The sequence below is a fragment of the Pelodiscus sinensis genome, chromosome 8, assembly GCF_049634645.1.
Source record: "Pelodiscus sinensis isolate JC-2024 chromosome 8, ASM4963464v1, whole genome shotgun sequence".
Classification (NCBI taxonomy): domain Eukaryota; kingdom Metazoa; phylum Chordata; order Testudines; family Trionychidae; genus Pelodiscus; species Pelodiscus sinensis.
In genome coordinates this window covers 44,911,469-44,923,524 of record NC_134718.1, presented here as the reverse complement: position 1 = coordinate 44,923,524, position 12,056 = coordinate 44,911,469, and the positions used below count along the sequence as shown (strand labels likewise).

Genomic DNA, 12,056 nt, shown 5'->3' with positions numbered 1-12,056 from the left:
TAATATGAGCAGAACTGACTTAAATGGGGCCTGCGTGTTGTGTAGTCTTTCCTTAGTGTTTGTATTCATGCCTTTCATTGTGAAAGAAGTTATTTGCATATATTTGCATGTACATGCAACCACTCTTAAGTTGCAGCCTCAACATGTGCTGTGAGTATCATTGTGGCCCTCAGGGCTTCCAAAGTTGAGTAGCCCTGATCTACATGTTTGTTTAGTCTTTAAGATGCTACAAAGACTATTAATTGGTTTTTAAGTTTTTCCAGTTACAGACTAACTCAGCTACCCCTCTGAAGCTTTTTGGATTCCCTAACTCAGTCTCTCTCCTTCTAAGAGACTTCTGGGGCCTTAAAAGGCTGCTTCTTGGGCAAGTCTCTCACTGTCTTTTACCTCTGTACTTCTAGGGTTCCCTCCTGGTACCTGACAGTGTCTCTACTGTTTTTGTTCTCCAGCAGCACGCCTCTCACAGCTCCAGGCAAACTAAAGACCTGACTGAAGAGGGAGGCTTTTAACCAGTCTAGCTGGTCCTTGATTGGCTCCAGGTGTCTTAGTTAACCTGTTTCCATTGGTTAATACAGGTTCTTGATTGACTCTAGGTATTTTAATTAACAAGGGGTAGACCTTGTTTTGTTACAGTGAAACAGGGACTTGTTTGACCTGGAGCTAATATATCTGCTTTCTGTCACTTTCTACTTTCTGGCCTAACCCCATCACAGACATAAAGCAAGTTCCAATGACCAAAATATATATGAGTTTTTTTATCTTACCCATTACAAAGATAGCTTCCCCAATTATCACCTCTAATATCATTAGCTCACAGACATTTACCTTCCTCTCCCATCCCCCTTCTGTTCTGAAATTTGATTTGTCCTTTTCATATGTGTTCATTTTTTTTTAATTGTATCCTTTGGTATATATGGTTGTGACAATTTTCTTCCACTATTTGATCTGAGGAAGTGGGTCTGGCCCACGAAAGCTCATCACCTAATAAACCATCTTGTTAGTCTTTAAAGTGCTACATAGTCCTGTAGTTTATTATTGCTGGAAGTACTTGTGTTTACTTATAGTTTTCCTCTATTACCAGAATTTGTGCATGATTCTACAAAGAGTTTTGACGTATCTTGAATAGGAAAGGTACTGTATAACAAAAACTTATATGACTTTAAGCACTATCTATTCTGCTGCCTGTTAAAGATTTGCTTTAAAGTTATTATTATTTAATTATTATAATGGGGAAACACCTAAAGTCCACTACTGGGTCTGGTCTCATTGTGCTAAGCTCTGTGCAAATGTATAAAAACGATGGTCCATGGTCTAAAGAACTTACAATTGAAAAAGACAAGACCCCAGATGGATGACATAAGCAGATAGGACAAAAAATATAACAGGATGTGTACAGTTCTTAGCCATGCAAGTAGCAGTGACCATAAATCACCATCTGCTTAGGAATTCTTAGGTTGTAGTTTTCTGCATGCATTATGATACAGTTGAATTTTTAGGTAAGAGAGGAAGGATAAGATGTGGCTTTACAGATTTCACTGAGTTCTTTTCCTGTTCATGAGGCGCAGCATCACAGGTAGAGTCACTTTCTTCCAACACCAAATGAGGATTTATATTATAAGAATGAAAATTGTATTATACTTGGAGATACTCTACCTCTCTCTGTTTCACTGAAGAGTTTCTGCCCTGTTTTCCATTACTGCCTTGCTTCCTGTCATAAATTTAAAGCAATAGTACATATAGTTTTAGAACACATAAGACAAATGTTGCACTGGTACCCCAGGGCAAGAAGTGATGAGGTAGGCAAGACTAACATGGAAATACACAACAGAAACAAAAACTGAATTATATTAGAATGACATAGGAAGAAGGCAGTAGGAGATGGACAAAGATGGAAAGCAGTGATGAGGGCATGAAATAAAGAAGCATAAGAGACAGGTACATAACTAATATGTACAAATTATTTTACATAGAATATGCTGATGTGCAACTGTAGAGAGCTTGAAATGCATATGGGAAAAGAAAGGGAAACCAGTGCATAGTCTGAAGTTGAGAGGGCATGGACTTTAACATAAATTGAAGTTCAGTAAATTAAGGTAATTTACCTCCAGGAGCTTAACTGATGACCTCAAGGTACAGATGCTTCCCAAACTCAAAAAAAATTATTAATTTTAAGAATGTGTATGACAAAAATGTAGAAGAAACTGTGAAGTGTAATTATATGTAAATACCCATTTACCTGAGTAAATATGAGAAATATTTGTATTGCCAAGATATGTGTTAGGGAAAACAGTTGTCTGGCTATCCCAAAAGATAGGAGACATTTGACAAGGGTTTAATCATGCCAGAATTTTATTATTATTGTATGTCTGGGACTACCCAGTAGATAAATGTACAGTGCGGGTAACCCCATGTTTAGTCCATATTTAACTGGGGAGGGGAGTAAACAACACTCCTTTTTCCAGCTAGGCCCCTCTAGCCACTTCAGAGGAGAGTTAAGTTGGGCTTTTATTGGGATTGGATCCCTGCTATACTAATCAGCCCACCATTCACTCATTTACCAAACTCATCTTTTTAAATCCAAGCCATTTATCTGGTCACTGTATACATTACCTATGGAGCATTCACTGTGAATCTTCACCATACATCTAAATAATGAGTAGCCCTTTGTGCCATAAATGAACAGAGTCCACTGAACATGCTGTGGGGAAACTAAAAAACCCCAATTCCACCTAGGCCAATATGATGGCGAGGGGGGCTGGGAAGGAATTATTCCTGTAACAAAGGGGCGGTTAGTTTAATGTCAGTAACAGGCCTACACCAAACCTGGTATTTTACCAGCTAAAGGATAACTCCCTGCAAAGGGGTGAGTTATGGAAAAGGGTTGCCCCCTTTTTATATCCCTTATTCCTAGGGATGAGTTAGTTACCATGCTGATCCTTTTGCAGCAGTTTTCCTTTTTCACTTCCTCCCATTCCCAATCCATTCATTTGTGCCTCTCCCCTGCTTAAAGGTGCAGAGTGGCCATTGGTTTCTCCCCTTAAGGGTGGGGGGGGGAAGGTAAAAGAGAACACCTGAGAGAGAAGGAGATAATATTAAATAAAGGTCATGAAGTTTGTTGGTTTGTGGGGATGAAGGAAGACAGAAATAGTATAGGAACAAAAATGAGAGACTTGTTGGCATGATGGAAAAACATACATTAGGTCGTGGAGGAAAGGGTTTGTCTGCTGAAAGTAAAAGGTGCAGAATAAGATACATTTTTATCATTTTTCTACTTCTAACATTGACTAGATATACAAAAATAGACAAATCCTCAATTATGTACTTCATGTCAAGAAATATTCCCAAATATATGAATGACTTTTTGGCTTCATGGAATAGCTCAGTAAAATGATTAATCTTTTCAGCATGATGCTGATGCATTACTAGTAAACTTTTGACGTGGTAAATTCTGTAGGATACTGCCAATAAATAAAGCCATTTGCATTTAGTTCAGAGGGAATTGTAATTGAAGAGAATGTCTGAGGTTTATGCATAGTACATAGCAAGTTCTGAATAACACCATGATAATCAACAACATGGAAATTATTATGAATGATATTGTTTTATTAGCATTAAGGGATTAACTGACAAGTTAAAGTTAAATTATTTTTGACACCCAGACTATCAGACTTTAGCAAAAAGTGCCTACATATCCATAAAATTGACACACCACAAATCTAATGCCACAATATGGTACATTTTCCATGTAAACAGGCATTCTTCATCTCCTTTTCTGTACACTGCATTGAAAATCATCCCATTACATTGAATGAGGAAGATAGAATGATCTAAGTTATCTGTCAGAAGCTGTGTAGCGTAGGTTGAACATCATGATTCACTCCAAAGCTGATAGCTATCTGTTGGCAGAAGACATGATTTCCATGTGTGCATGCCATCGATTCACTAGCCAGAGTAGGTTTTGAACCTGTGTATTTAGATTTTTTTTGATTTTCACTGATTTACACTTAACTAATTTCATATATTCTACACAGTAGGCTATGGATCTTGAGTCTGCAAAAAGCCAATATGCTTAACAGAACTGATCTGCAGCAATATTTGAGCAATAAGATTACCAGTCCATATAAGAGAGTTGTTCTAAATGGGAGGAGGAACACCCATACAAATAATCTCATTGCTCACAATATACAGTTCTTAAATATTTTGAAAAATTCTTGCTCGTGAACATTGCAGTCTAGTAAATTTCCTATACTTCACTTCAGAAAAGGAAATTTAAACTAGGTCTTCTTGGGGATTGTAACAAAAAATCCAGCCAGTAAACATCTAGGCTTAACAAAGACAAAGGGAAGAGGCTAATTTCTCAAGAAGGGTCTAGAAATCACAATCACCTTTTAAAGGCAAAAAGAAAAGCATCAGGGGAGTCTGTGAAATATCTTTGATGCCTGTATACAAATATGAGTATGGTAAACATGGAAGAAGTCCAGGTATATGAAGTACATTATGACTTACTTGGCATCACAGAAACTTGATGGGAAAACTCCAATGATTGACTATCAATACTGAGGGATATAGTGTCATTCAAAAGTATAGGAATTGGAAAAGAGGATGTGTTGGCGCTGTATGTCAAGAGTGTAAACACTTGCACGGAGGTTTGTAGGAATATGAATTACAGACCTATTGAGAGTATCTGGGAAGGATAAGAGAAAAGAACAATAGTTATGTTATGTTGGGGTTTTACTGGAGACCATCAAATCAGGAAGAGGAAGTGAATTATTTGTTTAACAAGAAAGGAACAAGATTAGCTAACAATCCTGAGTTGATATTAATGGGGGATTTTAACTCCCTTCATATCTGTTGAAAGACTATGGCCTGAAAATTTCTAGAATGTACAGGGGGGACAGTTTTCTGATTCAGAAATGCCATGGAGCAGTTGATCCACTCAGGCAGAAGAAGGGTAAAGGCTGCCTTGGAGAGGCTGCTCAGAACCCAGCCAATCAGGAAAGTGCTTATTGGGAGGGCCAGTGAAGGATTGGTTGCTGGAGCAGCCAATCAGGGCCAGTAAAGGGCATATATAAAGGTCTGCTCACCAGAAGAAGAGAGGGTGTCTCCTTGGAGAGCCAGGAAGAAGAACTGGCTGACTTAGAAGCAGCACCACAGACAGTGCAGTCATCAGGGGAGCAAAAGGGAGCTTGAGCCTAAGTATTGCCAGGCTAAGGCCCCTGACCAAATGGTTGGGAAATAGCTAGGGCTACAAGAAGTGACGCAGAAAAACAGATGGAGGGGGTTGAAGTGCAAGGCTGCTGCCTAGAGTCCCTGGGTTAGAACCCAGGTGCATTGTTAGAGAGTTAATTCCCAGAATACCCAGCAGGAGGTACTGCAGTAGTGAATCTGCCCCAGGAGAAGATAGTTTAAAAAACAACTAGAGCATCATTTTGGATCTGTTTTTGTCCAATAGGGATTAATTAGTTGGAAATGTGAAGAAGGTCAGGAACATGTGAGGAAGTAATCATAATATAAAGGAGAACCCAAGAACAGCAAAATAAGGACACTTAAATTCAGAAAGGCAGATTTCAATCAACTCAGGGAAATTGTAGGAATGACCAATTACAGTAGGAAGGAAAGGAAAAAAAGGGTGCTGGCAGTTTTTAAAAGTTGTAATAGTAGAGGCTCAACATCAAGCTATTCCAATGCAGAGAAAAGATAAAAAGAGCCACAGGAGGTTAGTGTGGCTGCAAAAGGATCTAAAAACCAAAGGGATGCCTGCATGGAAATAGTGCACATATGTAAGGACAAAATCAGGAAACAATGAATTGCAGCTAGCAAGAAATGTTAGAGACAACATGAAGGGATTCTTAAAATGTGTTAGACCAAAGGGGAAAAAAAGACCATGGGTGGTGTGGATGTCTTGCTCAATGGAGACGGTAAGCAAAGGTAAGCTATCAACGAAAGATGATTGGGAGGCAGAGCTGTTGCCTGTTTTCAGTCTTCTAGATTTCCATATGTCCTGCTTAATACTGTAAAAGATACAAGACAAATGTTAAAAGTACTGAATACAGGTTGGTGATTCATCTGTGCAATGTGATTTATTTCCATCACAGTAAATAAGATTTACTGACTGACTGTTTTGGGGACTATTCAGATCAGCAAGGAACTGTGTCACTTCTTGCCCTGAAACCCTGAGAGCCTGTATTATTTGTAATAGTCCAAATCTCTGACAGTAGTAGTAGCCATCCCAGATGCATAAGTTCTCACCCTAGTCCTCAGCAGCCCAGTTACTCCTTACTGGGTGACTCCAACAGATCCTCCAGTTCCTATTCTCCCAAAATATGTCTTCCACAAGTTCTTCATTACCAAGAAGTTGGACCGTTTTGCTCTGGTTCATCTCCCCAAAAGGTGTGAAAATCTGAGCCCCACTATCAACTCCCTTCGGCATATACACTCCACACAGTTTGCACACCCTAGATATACTTGGGATAAAAACAAACCAAAAGTTTATATAATTGAAAAATCACAGATTGAAAGGTGAAATCATAAGGGAAAGCAAACATAAAAGTTACACAGACAATAAAGACACAACCTCAGTCTTTACATTTTCTTAGGTAAAAATGTCTTTTCCAATAAGAGTTGCCTTAAAACAACATAAGAACATAAGAACGGCCGTACTGAGTCAGACCAAAGGTCCATCTAGCCCAGTATCCTGTCTGCCGACAGTGGCCAGCACCAGGTGTCCCAGAGAGGGTGGACCGAAAACAAGGATCAAGTGATTTGTCTCCTGTCATCCCTCTCCAGCCTCTGACAAACAGAGGCCAAGGACACTATTTTATCCCCTGGGCATTAGCCTTTTATGGACCTAACCTCCATGAAATTATCTAGCTTCTCTTTAAACTCTATTATAGTCCTAGCCTTCACAGCCTCCTCTGACAAGAAGTTCCAAAGTTGATTACATGCTGTGTGAAGAAGAACTTTCTTTTATTTGTTTTAAACCTGCTACGCATTAATTTCATTTAGTGTCCTCTAGTTCTTCTATTTAGGGAACTAATAAATAACTTTTCTTTATCCACCCTCTCCAACAACTCATGATTTTATATACCTCTATCATATCCCCCCTGAGTCTCCTCTTTTCTAAACTGAAAAGTCCCAGTCGCTTTAACCTCTCCTCTCATGGGACCCCGTTCCAAATCCCTAATCATTTTAGTTGCCCTTTTCTGAACCCTTTCCAAGGCCAAAATATCTTTTTTGAGGTGAGGAGACCACATCGGTACACAGTATTCAAGATGTGGGAGTACCATAGTTTTATTGTGTGTCTTATTTTCTATCCCTTTCTTAATAATTCCTAGCATCCTATTTGCCTTTTTGACCGCCGCTGCACACTGTGTGGAAGTTTTCAGAGAACTGTCCACAATAACTCCAAGATCTCTTTCCTGATTTGTCATAGCCAAATTAGCCCCCATCATACTGTACATATAGTTGGGGTTATTTTTCCCGATGTGCATTAATTTTCACTTATCCACATTAAATTTCATTTGCCATTTTGTTGCCCAATCACTCAGTGTGGTGAGATCTTCTTGGAGTCTCTCACAGTCTGCTTCTGTCTTGACTATCCTAAACAGTTTGGTATCATCTGCAAACTTTACCACCTCACTGCTTACCCCTTTCTCCAGATCATTTATGAATAAGTTGAAAAGGATTGGTCCCAGGACTGACCCTTGGGGGACACCACTAGTTACCCCTCTCCATTCTGAAAATTTACCATTTATTCCTACCCTTTGTTTCCTATCTTTTAACCAGTTCTCAATCCAAGAAAGGACCTTCCCTCTTATTCCATGGCCATGTAATTTACACAAGAGCCTTTGGGGAGGGACCTTGTCAATTTCACAATTTCACAGCATACTCCCTGATTGTAGGAGTTTTATGGTGACTGTTTATGGACATCTTCATTTTTCAAGACTGTCCCCCAAGTTCTGGATAAAAAAAACCGTCAGTGCTAAACTTACTTTTAAAAGTCTTTTTTCCTCCTCCCCTCCCCCACTACGTGCCCCAAGTCCACTGTGACTCTTGGATAATCAGAATAGGGGAATTCCCTCCTGACTTGATGTTCTTCAGACAACTCAAACTTGATAAGAATATTTTATCTAAATGTCTTTCCATTGAGTCTAGTGGTCCACCATTGTCCTTTCCTGGACTGGATAACAGATAGTCACTTGACGCTAGTTGCATGTACATGTCTGGCTTGTCAGGTGCCCCTTTCTGCTTAACTGCTTACCACCCTGCTGTGAGGTGTAGTTGAAGTTGTACCAAAAATTCCATGAGTTTTTACTGTGAACACAATTTTCTATATACAAAAATACATAAATTCATAGCCAGTCTTGACCATCAAGTTCAGAGCTTTACAGGGTTTCAAAAAGGACCTTACTTGTATATTTTTATTGTACAATAACCTAGTATATAATCAGTTGATTTAACTGATCATTTTGAGGGTTAAAACCTTCTGTTATCCTCTTTGGATATCTGACCCTGGTTGCCACAATAAGGTTCACTAGAACTCTTTTATTGTTTTTTCCACCAATAATTCAAACATACTCTCTTCAGTATTCCTGGTAAATGAAATAATTGTGCTGAAGGACATAATTTACCGGGCAAAAGAGAAATTTTGTTTCAGTCTGGGTAGTCTCCATATAATAAACTGTTTTTCAAGCATTTAAAGAGAAGGAAGAGGAGGATTTCAGGTTACCAAATTACTTTGAATGCATCATTTTAACTCATATATGTGGCAACATTTTCAGAAAATATAACTGAATCCAAAAACCAGAGTTATCAGTTGTTGAAATGCCAGCTAATAATTAATTCCTTAACTTAATTCTTTTTGCTTTTCCTCCTTCTCAGTGATTGTGGCAACTATTGCATGTCATTAATTTTTGTTAAAGTTTTATTAATTATTTTTGTGTGGTTTTGCATATTTAAAGACAAACTTTCTAATTTATCCTGCTTCGCTTTAATAATCAGCAATAATAACCATTGTACAACTGCACTAACTTTTTATACTGAATGTGGGTGTCTGTAACAATCTGTGGATTTAGCCATTGTGGTTGTAAGCTGATCACATAGGTGAACTGTGAAGAAAACAAATTTATCTTTTACTACAATTTATGATTAACCTAAAGGAGAGTGTCCATTGGAAGTGGGTAGTCTTGGGGGCATGTCTTTTAAAGTTATCCCCAGCAGACATAGACTGTCATCAACTGATAAATAATTCAGAAGGTCGACTACAGAAGGACCTTCTTGATAGAAAATACTTTTAAGTCTATAGATATGTACTTAAATATAGCTACACATATATGTGTTTGTACTTAGCTAGTTGTAATGAAAATATATTTTCTGCACCAAAAAACCTCCTGATTATTCTGCTTTCATGCTAGAAACTAATTAGTGTGGCAAATTTATTATGAAGCCAAAATTCAGTTCCTTGGAAGCTGTTTTCCTTAGTTATGGGTTTTAAAAGCAGAACGGCCACAAAATTCAGCCCCACAACATCCACAACATTGTGAGGAAAACCACATCCATGTAAGTGGATTCAATAGCTCCTTCTCCAACTTACCCCCAACAGTTCCATCTACATTGGCATGTTTTGGAATGGTGCGCATTTCAGAGCCCATAAGTAACCTTGGGCAGCCATCATGCCATTACATCCGCACTCCTTTTACTGGGCAGCAGTAAATGAATTTTCCTCACAAAATCCCAATCAATGAAAAAGTAGTGCTATGACATACTCTTATGCGAGAGAATACAGAAAAAAATATATTCTCTGCATGACCGGTGCAGTATTACACATGGGCTACGTCTACACTAGCATGATTTTCCGAAAATGCTTTTAATGGAAAACTTTTCTGTTAAAAGCATTTTCGGAAAAGCGCGTCTAGATTGGCAGGATGCTTTTCTGCAAAAGCACTTTTTGCGGAAAAGCATCGGTGGCCAATCTAGACGCGCTTTTCCGCAAAAAAGCCCCGATCGCCATTTTCGCGATTGGGGCTTTTTTGCGGAAAACAGTACTATGCTGTCTACACTGGCCCTTTTGCGCAAAAGTCTTTCGGAAGAAGACTTTTGCCCGAATGGGAGCAGCATAGTATTTCCGGAAAAGCACTGATGATTTTACATGAGATCGTCAGTACTTTTCCGGAAATTCAAGAGGCCAGTGTAGACAGCTGGCAAGTTTTTCCGGAAAAGCTGCTGATTTTCCGGAAAAACTTGCCAGTCTAGACACAGCCATTGGGTATAACTGGTATTATATTTTTATTGTGTTATGCAAGCAGAGTGGTAGTAGATGCAGAAGAGATCTTTTATTGCATATTTTGTCCTGTGTGTAAAAACTTTTATCTTCTCTGAAAGTGTTAAATTATAGAACACTTGATTTCTTCTATGATGCCTGCTGACACTTGTAGAAATAATAGCTATTAATGAAATTCAAGCACTTTTTAAAAAGCACACTAGGGACTGTTTCCCATTCCTAAATAACAGAGGAAAATGTTGTTGTCTTTTTTCACAGCTGGACCCTTGGAACTGCCTCTTTTTGAACTGATCCCATCACAAAGGCAGGTGGTTTTTCATGGAGACCGTTTGCCATTTCAGTGCACTGCAACATATGTTGACAACACTACCCAAGTACACTGGTACCATGATGGTCATCTTATTGAAACTGATGAAGAGAGAGGCATATTTGTGGAGGACAGCATAATACATGACTGCTGTTTAATTACACGGTAATGTATACTCATTTTGCGATGTACACTACTGGAGGCAGTGTGAAAAAATGGAAAACAAGTAACAAGCCTAACAGGAATACACACAAAGATTAGTTTGATTTCGTGAAATGGAATTGCTCCATATGCGTGTTATTGAACCTTAATAGATGGTGACATGGAATCTTCATATCTATTGTGACACTGTCAGGCCAAACAGTTGCAAGAGGGTCCTGAGAGGGCGACATGTATAAAGACTCTTTTTGCTATAAGCCAAGAATTGGTTACATCAGGTCATTTAGGGGCAGCTGAATCCAATTAAAGGTCTGCCTAAGATTTTTTTTTTTTTTGTAAAGCCTTCCTAGGAGGAGAGAGAAAGAAGCTACTGTCAGGCTAGTGGTAGCAGGGAAATAAGTTTCCTCAGGCTGAGCGATTGTACCCCTTCCAATAGGGGAATAGCCAAACGTGAGTACCTCCTAGGGGAAGGACTGACACTTTGGAGCAAGCAACAGGACAACACCTTGCCTCAGAGTGAGGCAGGGAAAGGTATCCTCCTTTTTTTCTTGTGTTTGAGACTTCCCTTTGTTGTTTGGTGAAGAATAACCCCTTAGGTCAACTCTAGGACTTACCCTGAAAACAAGGCCAAAGGAGCAGAGAAAGGGGAAGGCAAACAGTGCCCAAAGTGAGGCTTGTTTACCTCAAGCCCATCTTCACCAGAGGTGGAAGTTCTGAGTCTGGTGAGATGGAGGAACCTTGACACAACATACCTGGATGCATATTCTAACTCCAATATATCTAGTCCAGTGTTTCTCAACCAGTGGTGCAAGTTCCCCTTGGGGGTCCTTAAGAAAAGTCTGGGAGGTACATCAACACAACTGAAATTTGGAGAAAACTGAATTTTTGTTTTAAGTTTTACAGCGTTTTATTATTTGTATGCTTTTTACACCCCAAAATTTCATCACCGGCCTGGCTACAATTAAGTTATTTTAACAAATGAGTTGCAATAGTAGGAAAAAAAAGTTTGTGTGTTTGAAAACTAAGTACTGGGGATACTTATAACTTTGTTTTAAAAAAAAGGGGTACTTTATAAAAAAAAAAAAGGTTGAGAAACACTGATCTAGTCTATGTGCTACCATATTCAGATGAGAACTTGAAGAATCCCTGAAAGAATGTTGGTGTGTCTGGCCTGCTCTCCAGGTGGGGACTAGAGACAACTCCAAGATACAGTTTTAATAATTCAATAGCTTAGGAGAACTTTAACTCAACCAAACCGCTTTTTGCTGAGAAAACTGCAAAATAGGATTCAGCTTCAAAGAACTATAAATA

The 12,056-nt window shown here is 38.9% G+C and overlaps 1 protein-coding gene across 7 annotated transcripts in view; it reads left to right on the top strand.

The window, feature by feature from the left end:
* Nucleotides 1–12,056, top strand: part of ADGRA1 (adhesion G protein-coupled receptor A1) — a 486,631-nt gene that overhangs the window by 225,757 nt on the left and 248,818 nt on the right. For all 7 annotated transcript variants that reach the window (XM_075935214.1, XM_075935215.1, XM_075935216.1 and 4 more), the window contains one exon: nt 10,538–10,751. In XM_075935214.1, the coding sequence (XP_075791329.1) occupies nt 10,538–10,751 (214 nt within the window). The remainder of the gene's footprint in view (nt 1–10,537; nt 10,752–12,056) is intronic.